Source organism: Sarcophilus harrisii, chromosome 5, assembly GCF_902635505.1.
Source record: "Sarcophilus harrisii chromosome 5, mSarHar1.11, whole genome shotgun sequence".
Lineage (NCBI taxonomy): Eukaryota > Metazoa > Chordata > Mammalia > Dasyuromorphia > Dasyuridae > Sarcophilus > Sarcophilus harrisii.
In genome coordinates this window covers 62,320,861-62,336,085 of record NC_045430.1, presented here as the reverse complement: position 1 = coordinate 62,336,085, position 15,225 = coordinate 62,320,861, and the positions used below count along the sequence as shown (strand labels likewise).

Here is a 15,225-nt window from a genome sequence, read left to right as displayed (position 1 = left end):
CACATTATCTTGTCCTTTTACATATTGCTCCCACTAAAAAGACACATACAATAACCCTCTAATTTCACTGTCCCAAGAATCCCAGGTATAGAAGTAGTCACTAGACTACCGAGTTGGGCCTGCCATGGCCTCTGTCTCAATATAGCCCAAAGCCTTTGAAGAGGCACCTTGATACCACCAAGAATGCATTACTTATAGACTTTTCACCTACAGCCTCCTTTGTGCAAAATTGAAACAGTGTGTGGTACTTGCATGTTTCAGTCTTTACAAAAATTACCCTACCCCACCCCGTTTTAAACATTTATATAAATTCTTTTTTAAACAGAAAGTTAGAAATCTTATTTACATTAATTTCTTTGTTTTCCCAAAAGAGCATCTAAAATCACACCCCTGCCCCCTTAGCAAGATATAAATGTTTACCCCAAATTGTGGTTGATTTATTTAAAAAAGAGAGATTTGGAAGGGAAGAAAAGGAGAGAGAGAAAGAGAGAGAGAAAGAGAGAGAGAAAGAGAAAGAGAAAGAGAAAGAGAAAGAGAAAGAGAAAGAGAAAGAGAAAGAGAAAGAGAAAGAGAAAGAGAAAGAGAAAGAGAAAGAGAAAGAGAAAAGAGAGAGAAAAGAGAAAGAGAAAGAGAAAGAGAAAGAGAAAGAGAAAGAGAAAGAGAAAGAGAAAGAGGAGAGAAGAGGAGAGAAGGGGAGAGAAGAGAAGGGGAGAGAAGAGAAGAGGAGAGAAGAGAAGAAAAGAGAAGAGAAGAGAATGGAAAGAGAAGAATAGCCAACTAAGATGCCCCCATCTTCTACAAATAAATATGGCATTGAACAGAAGCCAGTTTGCCAAGGGTCCTCCATGGCCCTCAATCTGTAGATTCCTAAGAATAAGTTAAGTTTGAGTGAATATCTCATCTCCTTTTTCTCCAAATTGATGCACTCCATCCTTTGAGGTATGATTTATTTTTGTTTTTCTCTTCTCTACTGTGTACCATGTCCAGCCCCTGGGAAGCCTCGATGCCCAGATGGGTTTCAAAGTTGTGGGGCTCTTTCTGGTGTTTTGCATCAATGTCCAGTCAATATGGACCACAGCTGTTGCTGGCCCTGGTTCTGGGTTATGGTCCAAGACACTGGCAGGTTTTACAGTGCATCTTCCTCGCTGCAGCCCCCACCAATCATGAAACGGAACTCCTGGAGGTTTGAAACACCATGGAAGTGCACAAAAGCCCCAGCAACCACAAAGATATGAAAGAGCTGATGGGAGTGAAACTGAAGACAAAAAGAAGAAAAAACAAAATCCCACACATGATTAAGAATTTAGCTTAGAGTACTTAAAACACTGACTTCAGTTCTACAATAAAGCTGAAGTACAGAGAATTCAATCAGACATCCTGCTGTCCCTTCTGTATACAGTCTTGATAAGCCCAAGAATCACTAATGCACTTTATATTAGAGTATGCGTCAGGGTGAATTCATGGCCATGTATGATCTGGCAGAGCCTCCTTCTAGCGTAAGTCAAGAAAACAATGACTCAAGAGGTACACAGCATATACTGCATAATGGACAGAGTGCCAGGCTTAGAGTTAGCAAGGTCAAATCTTGTCTTGACATTTACTAGTGTGACTTATCTCTATGGGCATTAATGCACAAATAGGCTGTGTAATCTTTGTCAATGAAGGCTTTCTTTACACTGAAGAAATGACAGCTCAATCTTATATTCATACATCATAACAATAGTTCAACGGTACTAAGATTTTTTTTGCAAGTGATTCTTTCATGACTAGTGAAATAAAATATATGTATGGGGCCATTGTAACATTCAGAAGCTCTCTATGGCCAATTATACATGGGCATATGGAAAACATAAGATTTCTTCCAAATTTAAAGTTCAATGATATATATGTTATGAGAATGCCTCTGCACCAACAACAATTACTACAAAATCCTGAATTGAGAAAAAAATCTCAGTTACCTGAGGCTCAAAATGTACCTTCATTTTATGGATTGATAAACTGAGCTTCAAGAACATTTAAGATCATAAAATAGGAATTGACATTAAAGTGGCCAGGTCTCATAATCTTCACTGACACTTAAATTCTCAAGAACTTAATGAAAGCCCTCTTTAGTTATAACATTCTTTATGTCCTTCATACTTTTATTGTATTCTAATCCAGACTTTTCCTCCCCATTTTATAGCTAATGAAATGGAGGCCCATACAGATAAGAGCCTTAGCCACGGTGATAGCTAGCTAGTGAAAGAATGGGCACTTGAATACAAAGCTCTAGATTCCCAGTCCAGTATTCCTTTCTATTAATTGTGCCACCTTCTTAACAGCCTAAAATCCAAAATGGTTAAGCAAGCATATACCCAATCATCTTTTATCTACTACCATAAAAATGAATGGGTTCCATACTCACCCAGATGTCACACTTTCCAGGGAAGAAACGCTCTGGGATCCGAGCAGCATAGAGTGCAGCTCCAGTAATGTACAAGCAAGCCATGAGTAGTAACCAGCCTATCTGTCCAATGGTGGCAGCCTTCAGAAACCCCTCCGAAAAGACATAGTGCAGCGTAGGAATGATTCCACTGAGGCCCAAGCCCAGAAACACTCCTAGAATCCAAATGAAGAGAATCAATATAAACATGAAGAAGGTGAAGAACACATAAACCCTAAAACCCGAAAACATTGTAAATGGGGGAATACAAAGCACACAGAGTGCAAAATTAATGTCCCTTTAGAAAAGGACAAAAGGTTTGTGAAGCCCTATTTTGCAACAGTGTTATAATAGAAAATGAAAGCGCACTGTTGAGTGATGCTTCATCTGATCAGCTGTCAATCTCCAAAGAGTTTAGATTTACATTACCAGAGAAGTTCAAGTAAGCTGCCTCTTGTGTAAAAGATACGAGTTACAGAAAGCAACAGAAGAATGAATTCTTTGACATTCATAAGTCCTGCACTTTGGGTAGCCAGAGGTCCTAGGGTACCTGACATCTAAGATGTTAAGTCGCAAGGATGATGGGGTACTTGCTTCCTGTATGGGGTGTTTTGTCTAATCCATAGCTCAACAACTTGCTATCTACAAGGTGCACAATACTTTCCATTCTAATCTAACTGCCTTTTACCAGCCCTCCTCATTTTCTTTATTTGGAGGCCTAGAGAGCTGAACCTCCCAAAAATCTAGGATCTCCACGAGAAGAGATAAGGAAGAAGCATGTTCCCTGCATGAAGGGATGCTCAATGGCACACTGGGTGTAATGTCAGAGCAGAAAAACCCGAGTTCAAAATTTGACTCAAACACTCACTAACTCCATGATCCTGGGCAATGGCTGCCTCGGATTCCTCTACTATAAAAAAGGGGACAACAGTACTACCTCGTGGGGTCTTGAGAGGAGTAAAGGAGATAACAACTATGAAATACTTAGCTGAGTGCCTGGCTAAACAGCTGTGAACCTTGCCCATCTTCCAGAAAACAAATGCCATCCCTACAGACTGGCAAGAAAGCTAATGCAGCTGGAATATGGAGCATGTGAAAAAAAGGACGGGTCTGACCACACCCCTCCCATGGACAGAAACTTCAGGGGCTCCCTCTTGGTCTTATTGCTTCTAGAGCAACCAATCCTTCAGCCTGGCACTTCAAATCTTTTAAATAAATCTGTCCTTCAAACGACTTTCAGCCTTATTTCATATTCCTCCCTGTCATACACTACAGCTTCTAAACAAACTGTATTACAGTTCCTCAACTTGACATATAATATCTTGCATCTGTACTGTTTCAGAATCCTATTCCCCTTCCTCTGCAATTTGTCATCTCCCCCTTACAGTAACCTTCAAGGCTCAGCTTGGGTGCCAATTCCTCCATGATATCTTCCATGATGTCCCAGATGTTTTCTTCTTTCTCATATTATCTTTTGTCTACTGGGTTATATCCCTGCTCGCAGAACATAAGCTTCTTAAGGGCAGAGGCTGCTGGATCAGACTTTTTTTTTAAAAACTGTTTCCCTTGTAGCAGATGCCTAATACGTGTCTGCTAAATTGAATTATCCATTTGAGGCAGTATCCTACCCTCAAAAGGAAAACTAGTACTCATGAGTTAACTTGGGGAATTAGAAAAAAAAAATTAAAATTTAACTATAAGTAGTACTTGGGAATCAAAGTTCATCAGTGTCACCAAGACTTAGTATTTTAGCCTTCAGGAATATTCGTGGAATGAGAGAGGCAATGAAAACTTTTGTTATAAATCCCAACTTTCTAGAGCCTATCTTTTTGTTCTAAGGTATACAACTCCTGTAGTTTCCTAGAAAAAGTAGATTATTCTACAGCCATTATACACTGAACTCTACAGAATTAGAAGCATAAAGTATTTTAGTGATAAAAGAAATCATAAAGATCTTTTTAGCTCAACCGCCCCTCAGTGTTATAATCTAAGAATGTTGACCTTACAGAGAAGGCAAATATTTTACCCAAGATCATACATCTATATCCTGGACATCAACACCTACCTCTTGAACCTTAAAAAATTATGTACATTTCTATATAAACAAGAAAGAGAAAATGGCATTATTTATGCCATTGGCCAAAATCTAAATCCTAACTAAAAATATTAATTATTCTCTACATCATCTACAAGCAAAAACAACAAATGTCTTGCCTTTTACTTCTAAATGTTTAAAAAAAGGCTTCTGACATTCTTGATCCTTTTTTTATCTAAGTCAAAAGTTCAAAAAAGAGGTGCTGCATACAAATGACAATAAAGCTGTCTTTTAATGTATCCATGTTTGAAAACACACACACACACACACACACACACACACACACACACACACACACCTACCCCTGGCTTTGAAGACCAACACTAAGCACTATCCATTTACTTGCTTGAAACATTTGTGACAAGAGAATGGTGAGATGCAAGTTCTTTCCACAACCAACCTACTTGTTTACACCTGATAAATTAATTTAGTTTTATTTTTTTTTATACTAGATGGGGGAGAATCATAGCTGGAAGATACCTTCCCCACCTTTGATCCTTCCTTTTAATACATTCTACTTCACTTTAGACTAGCACCTATAAGAAAAAATTCCAAAGGGATTCCTATATCATCTTCAGATTGAAGAGTCCTGACACAGAATTCATTATTTTTGTTTCTGCAGCTGAAGTAATGAAAAGAAGCCACATGTAATAACCAAATAAGCGGCGTGGTTATATAGAGTCTCCACAGAGTGAGCTAGCTAAGCTTTCATAACAATTAATTCACTGAAAAGCTCCCCTGAAGGGAATTAAAGGGCTCCCTCATTTTACAAGGTTTAAAGAGCTTGCCATTCAGAACATCTTATAGCCACAACCATAAATCAGCCTCTTTAAATACTGCTCAAAAAAGTACAGGTCCCTTCTCCTCAATTAAAACTCCTCCAACTGCTGCATTAAAGTACAAAACCTGACAGTACTCTTACCTGCTCTCACCCCCCGATATTGAGGGGTGGCAAACATATCCCACTGGGAGACGATGATGGCTGCAATCCCCAGTACACAAATGACAATCAAGTAAATGAAGCAAGGCTGTGGATTACAGTAGAAGGAGTAATAAAGCCAAGGAACAAAACTTCCCATGATCAGGAGGGCAATGCCAGAGTAATCCAGTCTAGAATAGGACAAATAGTTGGTTTAATACACACAGTAAAATTATTTCCAGAGCCCTAATTAGCCCCATTTGCTTGGAAATATCAGCAATAAGAAACTTTGGATTCCTTAAAATAAACAATATTAAGATTTCCAAATATGTTTCCATAGGCCAAATCAGACTAATGTTTCTATGTAATTAATCAAGTCTTACAGCAGGGATCCTCAACATTTTTATGTATCATGGATCCCTTTAGTAATGTGATAAAACTATGTGGCCTTCTCAGAATAATATTTTTAAATGTACAAAATAAAATATATAGGATTATATAGGGAGTCAGTTATATTGAAATAAGATATCAAAAACTTTTAAAAGAATACATTTACCAAAAAAAAAAAAAAAAAGACCCAAGGACCCCTATCTTAGAGCCTTTCCAGATACCTACTTGGAGAAGATCCGGGAAACCGATTCTGAATGGCAGTAAACAGTGTGGAAAAGCCATGAGAAAGAAAGGCAGAGAATGGCTCCCAGAAAAAATAACCCAAAGACAACTTTCTCTTGTAATGGAGCCACAAAGGAGATGTTTGGACGAAACATGTAGAATATCCCCAAGCATAGGAAGAAAACACAACCTAGGCAAAAGAAATAAAAGGGGAAGGTGAAAAGAATGAAAATGTTAAACCTTCAAAAAGACAACAACAAAAATACTATATCAAAAATAGGACAATTAATTCATTGCTTGTAGAGATAAAAATGGTCCAACCATTATTTTGAAATTAGGGAATTTTACGTGTTTAAAAAAAAAAAAAAACCTTTATAACATGGCAACAAAACTCCAGTTATATACAGTCAGTGTTCATTGATTGGTATCACTTTGTTAAGCACACGGCACAAAACATTCTCTGGGAAGTATACTTTGTGTTTTACATATATTTGCTTTGTTAAAACACACCTTATCACTGGAAAAAGGTACAATTGAACATATGATGTCAGAATAGGATTTAGAGTAGTAAATGACTTTAGAGATCAACCAATTCATTCATTTTGCAGATGAGGAAACTAAAATTCAAACAGAGACTAAGTAATTTATCCAAGATTAATTATATATAAGGAATAAACAGTAGAATCAACATGTAAGCACAGGGTTTCTTCCTCCAACTGCAGGATACTTTCCATTGCACTACCCTGATATATCCTACTTAATTATAATATCTTTTTTTCCCTAGGTGACACATTCTAAGTAATTAATTTTCCAAATAACTGAAGCTTATCCCTTCATGATGGAAATCCAAAATACCAAATATTTAATCATTTTTAAAAGACAACAATTTTTTTTTCTTTAAATACAGTTGATCAATGTAACCCTCTTTAAAAAAAGAAACCAACAACTTTAGGATCATTATGAAACTATTACACACTACCAATGTAGTTGTGTCTGCTGTTTAGTTTAACAGGCTCTTCACCTTTCCACTGTTGCTCTCACTTTAGTCACTATGCTAATCTCTGAGTATCTCGACCTTCTTCCAATTTACTATGGGATTAGAACTCCTTAACTAATTTTTTAAAAATACTTAACATATTTATATGATTATAATTCCAAATTCTCTCATTCCTTCAATTCCTGCTGCCCCTCTCCCTCTAATAAGGCAAGCAATTTGATATAGGTTCAGATAAGCAAATTTTTAAAATAAAACTGTGAGAGCTTAGAAATGTTCTCCTATGACCAGAAATTTAGAGCTAAAAAGGAGAGGCTTATCTAGTCAAACTTCCTAATTTCACATATGGAAACAGAAGCCCAGAGACAAATGTACCCAGGTCACACTGATTTTAATTTGAAGAATTGAGATTTAAAACCAATTCTTCTAACTCCCAAATCTACAATTTTTTCCATTGCATCACAAGCCAGCAAAGTTAAAAATAAATGAAATAGTTGATATGTTTTATGGTATTAAAAAGGTTTAAGGACAAGTGACACTGGGTACTTGAGTAATACTGGGTACCTAATCTATTTCACTGATCAACCACCATATATCTTAACTAGTATCAGATTGGATGATTACCAAAGAGCTTTTCATTTCAATGCTTTTTCTTGATATTTTCATTATTATTAATGATATTTCATTATTACATATTATAGTACACATTACAGTAATTTTGTAATAATTTTAATTATCTTTTTTTTCCTCTTCAAGACAAAGATCCACCTATCCCAAACAGCCTTCACAAATTCCAACCCAAACTTTCTAAACCTTCCTTGAGAACAAGCACAAAAGCATTTTAATCTACTTTAAGAGAAACTAGATGGCAGCCACTTCTAAAAAGGGCAAAACACTGACAGCAAGAGCTAACTCTAAAATGAAAGCCCTTTTATGATGTGGATTTTATGTGGTCCAGCTTTCAAAGACTCGGTGTGGAGATACCACTACACATCTGTCAGACTGGCTAGAATAAAAGGGAAAGATAATACAGAATGTTAGAGGGGATGTGGGAAAACTGGGACACTGATACATTGTTGGTGGAATTGTGAACACATTCAGCCATTCTGAAGAGCAATTTGGAACTATGCTCAAAAAGTTATCAAACTGTGCATACCCTTTGATTCAGCAGTGTCACTACTGGGTTTATATCCCAAAGAGATCTTAAAGGAAGGAAAGGGACCTACATGTACAAAAATGTTTGTGGCAGCCCTCTTTGTAGTATCCAGAAACTGGAAACTAAGTGAATGCCCATCAGTTGGAGAATGGCTAAATAAGTTACGGTATATTAATATTATTGTTCGGTAAGAAATGACCAACAGGATGATTTCAGAAAGGCCTGGAGAGACTTACATGAACTGATACTAAGTGAAATGAGCAGGACCAGGAGATCATTATACACTTCAACAACAATACTAGATGATGATCAATTCTGATGGACCTGGCCATCTTCAGCAATGAGATCAACCAAATCAGTTCCAACAGAGTAATAATGAATTGAACCAGCTACACCCAGTGAAAGAACTCTGGGAGATGACAATGAACCACTACATAGAATTCCCAATCTCTCTTTGTCTGCCTGCATTTTTTATTTCCTTCACAGGTCTTATGCAGCAAAATAACTGTATAGACATGTATGCATATATTGTATTTAATATATACTTTAACATATTTAACATGTATTGGTTTACCTGACATCTGGAGGAGGGGATGGGGGGAAGGAGAGGAAAAGTCGGAACAAAAGGATTTGCAATTGTCAATGCTGAAAAATTACCCATGCATATATTTGTAAATAAAAAGCTACAATAAAAATAAATAAAAAATTTTAAAAAAGACTCAAGTATGCTTGAGTTTTAAAATGCAGAGAGAATGGAAAGACCATCAAAATGATAGCAAAAGATCTTCATTATCAAGATATTATCTTGAAGTGAAGGAATGCTTGCCCGACTTGATGGCAATATAAAATATGAGTTTGAGTTCAAGTTCTATCCCCTGCAATCGTGTCTATCTGCCCTGCCTACCTCATAGAGCTGTTAAGATTAAGAGATAAATGTAGATGAAAGTCCTTTGTAAACTATGAAAAACCTTACATCTTAATATTTAATTGGGTTAACATCAGTTGCACAAATATAAAGTGATATTTGTTGAGTGATCCTATTTTTAATTCCTTTTTTAAAAAAATCCCCATATTGGAATTAGAACCCAGTATTATGCTTAGGTTAATTCTTTTAACCTTGCCTTTTGCTAGACTGGCTGACATGAATTTGGAGATTTTACCAAATTTTACCAAAGATTTCACCAAAAAGTGAACTAGGAAGGTGGTCAAGGCTAACAATCACATTCATAAAGAAGATTCCTATTTTAAAGGTCTCAAGAGAATTAGAAACAGGTATTCAAAGAATCAGAATTATTTCACATATCAGTGACCTATGATAATTTTACAAAATAAAATTTAGTCAATTTAGAGAAAAACAGTACTAGATTTTTAAAAAACAAAACTTCCAACTAAAGCTAAAACTTAAATTCAGAAAACATTTCCAAGGATTTAAAATTATTCCCTAAAATCAGCTTGCCTATCATCTGTGAAATAAAAATTTCCATTTTAGCTATACTCAAAACATATTTCAATCAGTGAGCCAACAAGATGTCTCTCGGAGTGTACACTTTTCTGTCTAAAAGCATCACTATACAAAACAAGAGAGCAAAAGAATGAATTGTGTTGAGGGGAAGGGAGATTGGGATGAGATTTCTTTAAATATTTTTTTAATTTGAGCTGAAAAAAAAAAGGAGATGGGAGGGGAGAAATTCCATATACAAAGAACACAAAAAGTAGACTACGAATGATACCATGAATTATCATTTTAGAGTTTACTTTTATTTATTATATATATATTCCACCCTTACTTTCAAAACTGTCCTGTTTGTCTGTACTACCATCTGAACTCCCTTCTGTTCTCTTCTAAGCAAATGTTTCAATATGCTCTCTTTTTTCTCTTCTCTTTTGCTAAACCCTCTCTCCTCTACCACAAACTAAAAATGGAACAAAAAGAAAAAGGAATCTTGTATCAAATAAGCATAGCCAAACAAAATACATAGTGGTCATGTCCAAAAAAAAAAAAAAAAAAACTATCACTTCTCTCTCAAAAAGGGGGAATATGCTTCATCATAGATACTATGTGAAAGTACTTAACACAATGGCACAAAGTAAGCACTATTTAAATATTACTGTTATTTTTGTTGTAACAGTTTACTGAAGGAAGAGAACATATTAAAAGAAACTGAAAAATAAAGGAAAAAAAAAAAAAGCTAAAAAAGGAACTAATGCAAGGAGGGCATGATAATAAAGTCCAAAAAGTAAAAAATGATTATCTTGGGTCCTTCTCCCTCCCCCCCCCCTCCCACCATGGAAGTTCCAAGAAGAATTCAGCAATAGGGAAAGGTGCTGTAGGGGAGGAAAAAAAATATTATATTTTTGTGTTTGTATATCAAAGTTCCTTCTCAACTTTGGTCTTTTCTTCAGAAATGCTTAAAAATTTAAAAATGTTAAAAATCTTCTCTTTCATTTAAGATCCATTTTTTCCCCCCTTAGTAGGATTATACTCAGCTCTTCAGGGTAAAGTTATTCTTAGAAGGAAGCGTTTCTCTTTTATCTTTTCTAATATTATATTTCAAGATCTCCTCTTATTTATCACAGTAGTTATCAGGACTTATGTGATCCCTGACACTTAAACTTCCTTCTGGATCCTTGCAGTATTTCTTCTTTCAAGATCAGCATTCTTTATATACATTATGAGAGGTCATCAGTGGATTTTTTTATTTTTACTTTTCCCTCTGGTTCTAATAGATATGGATAGTTCTTGTGATTTCTTGAAATTAACTGTTCTGGTTTTTTTTGTTTGTTTGTTTCTTTTTTTAAAGATAAACCATTGGTTTCCAACAGGGTCATCTTATGTTTATTCATCCTTCTAGTCTTTGTTCCTGATTTAGAGCTTTTGCCAGGACCAGATCTTGTCTCCTACTGAGCTTCTGGATTTAGGTGGTCAGTTTTTCTCATTCTCATTCTAGGTCACCTGAGTTCTGCCCTATCATCCTTCCTCCATCCCATCCAGAGATCTCTGAGGTTCAGAATGCCAGGTCTTCAGAAGTCTCAATGATATCTCAAGATACAGGTGGGAGACCTTAAGTTCTTAGGCGATCAGAGACTGAACACTGCTACTCTATACTAGTCACTGCTGTTCCCTGAGGCTTTCAAGATCCCTACCTAGGAACCCTCTTTAAGGATTCTTCTGATTCTGCTGTATGAGAACATGGAGCCTTAAAAGTGTTTCTGGGTCATTTCTGGCTATATTGGAAGGCTACCAGTTAATTTGTTTGTACTAACTGGGAGCTGTGCTGGTTCCTTTTCCTATTGTATATGAGCTTCTGGCTCAAGTTTTTGTACAGTTCTACTCTAATTACTGCAGTTTCTTCTCAGGTTTCTTTATTTTTCAATCATGTAACCAATGAAGTAGGCAATTCTTGGCTGGAAGTTTAGTGATGTGATTTCACTGGTGAATGGAAACTGTATGGATACGGGCTCTCTCCACCAATTCAGACTAGCAACTCGTCTAGTCTCAAATGGAACTTTGAGAAGTTTATATGGCTTGTTCATAGTTAGGCATTCAGTATATGTCAGGAACTGAACTTTAAAAATCAGGTCTTTCCCATATATGCAAAAATGTTTGTGGCAGCCCTTTTTGTAGTGGCAAGAAAGTGGAAACTGAGTAGATGCCCATCAGTTAGAGAATGGCTGAATAAGTTATGGCATATGAATGTCATGGAATATTATTGTTCTATAAGAAATGATCAGCAGGATGATCTTAGAAAGGCCTGGAGAGATTTACATGAACCGATGCTAAGTTAAGTGACAAGAACCAGGAGATCATTATACATGGCAACAAGAAGATTATACAATGATCAATTCGGATGGGCATGACTCTTTCCAACAATGAGATGATTGAGGCCAGTTCCAATGATCTTATGATGAAGAGAGCCATTTACACCCATAGATAGCATTTTCACTCTTTTTATTGCTGTTTGCTTGCATTGTTTTCTTTCTCATTTTTTTCCTTTTTGATCTGATTTTTCTTGTGCAGCAAAATTATTGTATAAATATGCATACATATTTATACAATATATTTATATTAGATTTAACATTTATTTTAACATATTTAACATATATTGGATTATTTGCCATCTAGGGAGAGAGTGGGGGGAAGGAGGGAAAAATTGGAACACAAGGTTTTGTAAGGGTCAATGCTGATAAATTGCCCATGCCTATTTTTTGAAAATAAAAAGTTTTAATTTTAAAAAAAGAGAAAAAAATATAAATAAAAATCAGGTCTTCTTTCCTTAACTGGCATTGTATCTGAAATATCACATAAGTTCCTCTTAGAGAGGCCATGTATTTTTGGGAAAGTACATAGTAAAATAGTATATCAAAAGATCTTTTTTCCATGCATCTTGACTCTGAAGAGATAACAGACTAAAAGTACATAGTTAGACATGCATTTCTTGATATGCCTGATTTATCTGGTTTGACTTGTTGAAGCACGCATTAATGCATAGTAGCAGAGATGCAGAAAACTGCATCAATAAAACAATTTAAATCAATAAAACATTAAAAATATAGAAAACAAAAAATTAAGAACAGACAATTTTGTTGCTATTTTGTCACATAAAATATATACTTAAATTATTGACGCTTTATATTCTTTATACAGTTTCCTTCTGTTTTTAGAGTTATTTCTGTTAATGTTTGTATCCTGGGCTTTCATTGAGGTTTTTTCTTTTCCTCTTGAAACAAGAATTTGTTTCAAGCCTCTACTGTATTCCCATATCATTTTCTTGTCCCTCTCCATGCTGTTCTGCAAGGCTGCCTTAGCTTAAATGGTTTGCCATCCTAGGTCCTGCCTGAAAAATCTCTAGGGAGAGATAGAATTGGCCTCAGATGAGATTCAGACCCCTTATCTTCAGGTTTAATGCTGCCCATAATGGCAGCCTCTGGATTCCTCACTCCTTTGGTGTTCTTTTCTTTAAATAACTACTTCTTAATGGGTAAACACAAGCCTGAAGTGCTGGGACAACCACTGCAATTATGGTGAATCCCTGTTTGCGGCATGTCCCACTTAAAAGCTAGTATATTTTCAAGTAAATCTAATTCCAGCATCTCCCTTCTCTTTTCCTTCATGTTACTGAAAAAAATTCAGTGTAGCCACTCTTGATGAGGATGAGGAAGTTTGGTCAGCGGAATAGTACAGTAGGCTTGGCCTCTACCCTAAATTTAGGCTCCCATGAGCCTGATAACTTGCTTATAATTATGCCACAGGCACACCGAAAAGGAGCACTGAATGAACATTAAAGTTCTTTGATGCAAATTCAAAAACCAATGTATATAACAGAAGTTTCCAGGTTTCATATGTAATCTCTTATTTGTAATAAATGTTTGTTTGCCCATGATTAAATTTACAATAAAAAACGAAATTTAAAGAGTCTCCTTTTTCTCTTTATACTTCTCCCTAGCCTTAAATTCACAAAAACAAAAAAGGCATACTTATTATAGTTCAACACAAATACCTAAGAGATGTGTCCAGATGTTCCCCGTCTCTGTGTGTATTCTGAAGATGCTCTTGAAACAGGCCCGGAAAGAAGGCATAGGGGGCCTGTGCCCATGCAAAAGAAAATCATTGTCTTTTAGCCAGTCAGGCAGTACATCATGAGGAATAACCCTCCATCGGCCTTCCCATACCTGTAAGGAAAATACTTGTTAAATAGGTTGTAAGTGAAATCGATCAATTAGAACATGCTGGTTCCAATAATAATACTCTCATTAAAAGAAATCTAATATATTTAGAACCTACTATGTGCCAAGAACTATGCTAAGCACTTTACAATTACCTCAATTGATCCTCACAACAACCCTAGGATGTAGGTGCTATTTCCCTCATTTTAGAGATGAGAAAACTGAGGCAAATGGCACTTAAGTGACTTGCCCAGAATTACTAAGTGTCTGAAGCCAGATTTGACCTTAGGTTTTCCTGACATCAGGCTAGGAGCTCTATCCACTAGCTATACCTTTAAGGCCTCTAAGACGAATTTCAAATATTCAAATATTCAAGAATTATCTTCTTAGAAAAGAGAAATCAAACTCCAATTAATTTGGCCAAAGGTACATAATATTTCTTTCCTTGCAGAAAATAAACTATACTAGACTGCAACATTTCTTCAGAATAACTTATTAAAACATACCACAGTTGATTTTAATGATCAAATCACATCCAGGTGTGAGATAAGTTCTCCCCTCAGCTAGTGGAAGGAAAGGAATCCAAAATACTCTAACCTTAAAACTAGAACCCTAGCACTCATAGTCAGTTAGTGATCAGAACTCACATGCCTCCAAATTCATAGAGCAGTAGCTAAGAAAGTCACTCAGTCAGATCTCCAAATTATGTGGCTAGAGCTAGAAAGATGATTCATTACTCATTTCCTCTAATCAAGAGAGAGAGAGACAGAGAGAAAGACAGAGACAGAGACAGAGACATTTGACCTTTAAAGACCTGAAATTTATTTATGGAAGTGGACATTAGAATGGTTGCAATCTGTGCTTATTGTGAATCTTTAGGGATGAAGTTGCACAAACAAAAAACTCTGTTTTGTTCAAATTACTTCATACTATGTCAATTAAGTTGGAATAAATGTGCATTTTCAAAACAAGTGTTATAGCAGAACTGAATATATCATTTTCTTATAAGTAAACATTTTTGTCCTTATTTTATTTAAGGACAATTTTAGGACAAGGAAAATCAAGTCACTTTCTTCCACTCCCACACCCTCACCCACATATTGAATAGATATCTAAAATATTCATGGACTAGTAAAACAAATTAGTCAGGTCCAAAATTTACATCTTATTCTGAAGTTTAAGCCTATCACCTCTCTGGCAGAAGAAAGCTTAGCTCATCTTCAGTGGTCTCGAACTGTGTTTTGTCATTCATTCAAGAATCAGAGTTGTAAAGTTGCTTTTCTTTATGCTATCATTATTACATTTCTCTCATATTAGGTTACTTTAACAGCCTGTATTCTTTTGTTATTGAGTATTTTATTTC

At 35.8% G+C, this 15,225-nt stretch overlaps 1 protein-coding gene across 2 annotated transcripts in view; it reads right to left on the bottom strand.

The window, feature by feature from the left end:
• Nucleotides 1-895: 895 nt before the first annotated feature.
• ADIPOR2 (adiponectin receptor 2) overlaps nucleotides 896-15,225 on the bottom strand; it is a 60,754-nt gene continuing 46,424 nt past the window's right edge. For both annotated transcript variants that reach the window (XM_023504632.2, XM_003771339.4), the window contains exons 4-8: nucleotides 13,697-13,868; nucleotides 6,052-6,238; nucleotides 5,440-5,627; nucleotides 2,405-2,598; nucleotides 896-1,255 (exon numbers count right to left, since the gene is read on the bottom strand). In XM_023504632.2, the coding sequence (XP_023360400.1) occupies nucleotides 1,127-1,255; nucleotides 2,405-2,598; nucleotides 5,440-5,627; nucleotides 6,052-6,238; nucleotides 13,697-13,868 (870 nt within the window). In that variant the 3' untranslated portion in view covers nucleotides 896-1,126. The remainder of the gene's footprint in view (nucleotides 1,256-2,404; nucleotides 2,599-5,439; nucleotides 5,628-6,051; nucleotides 6,239-13,696; nucleotides 13,869-15,225) is intronic.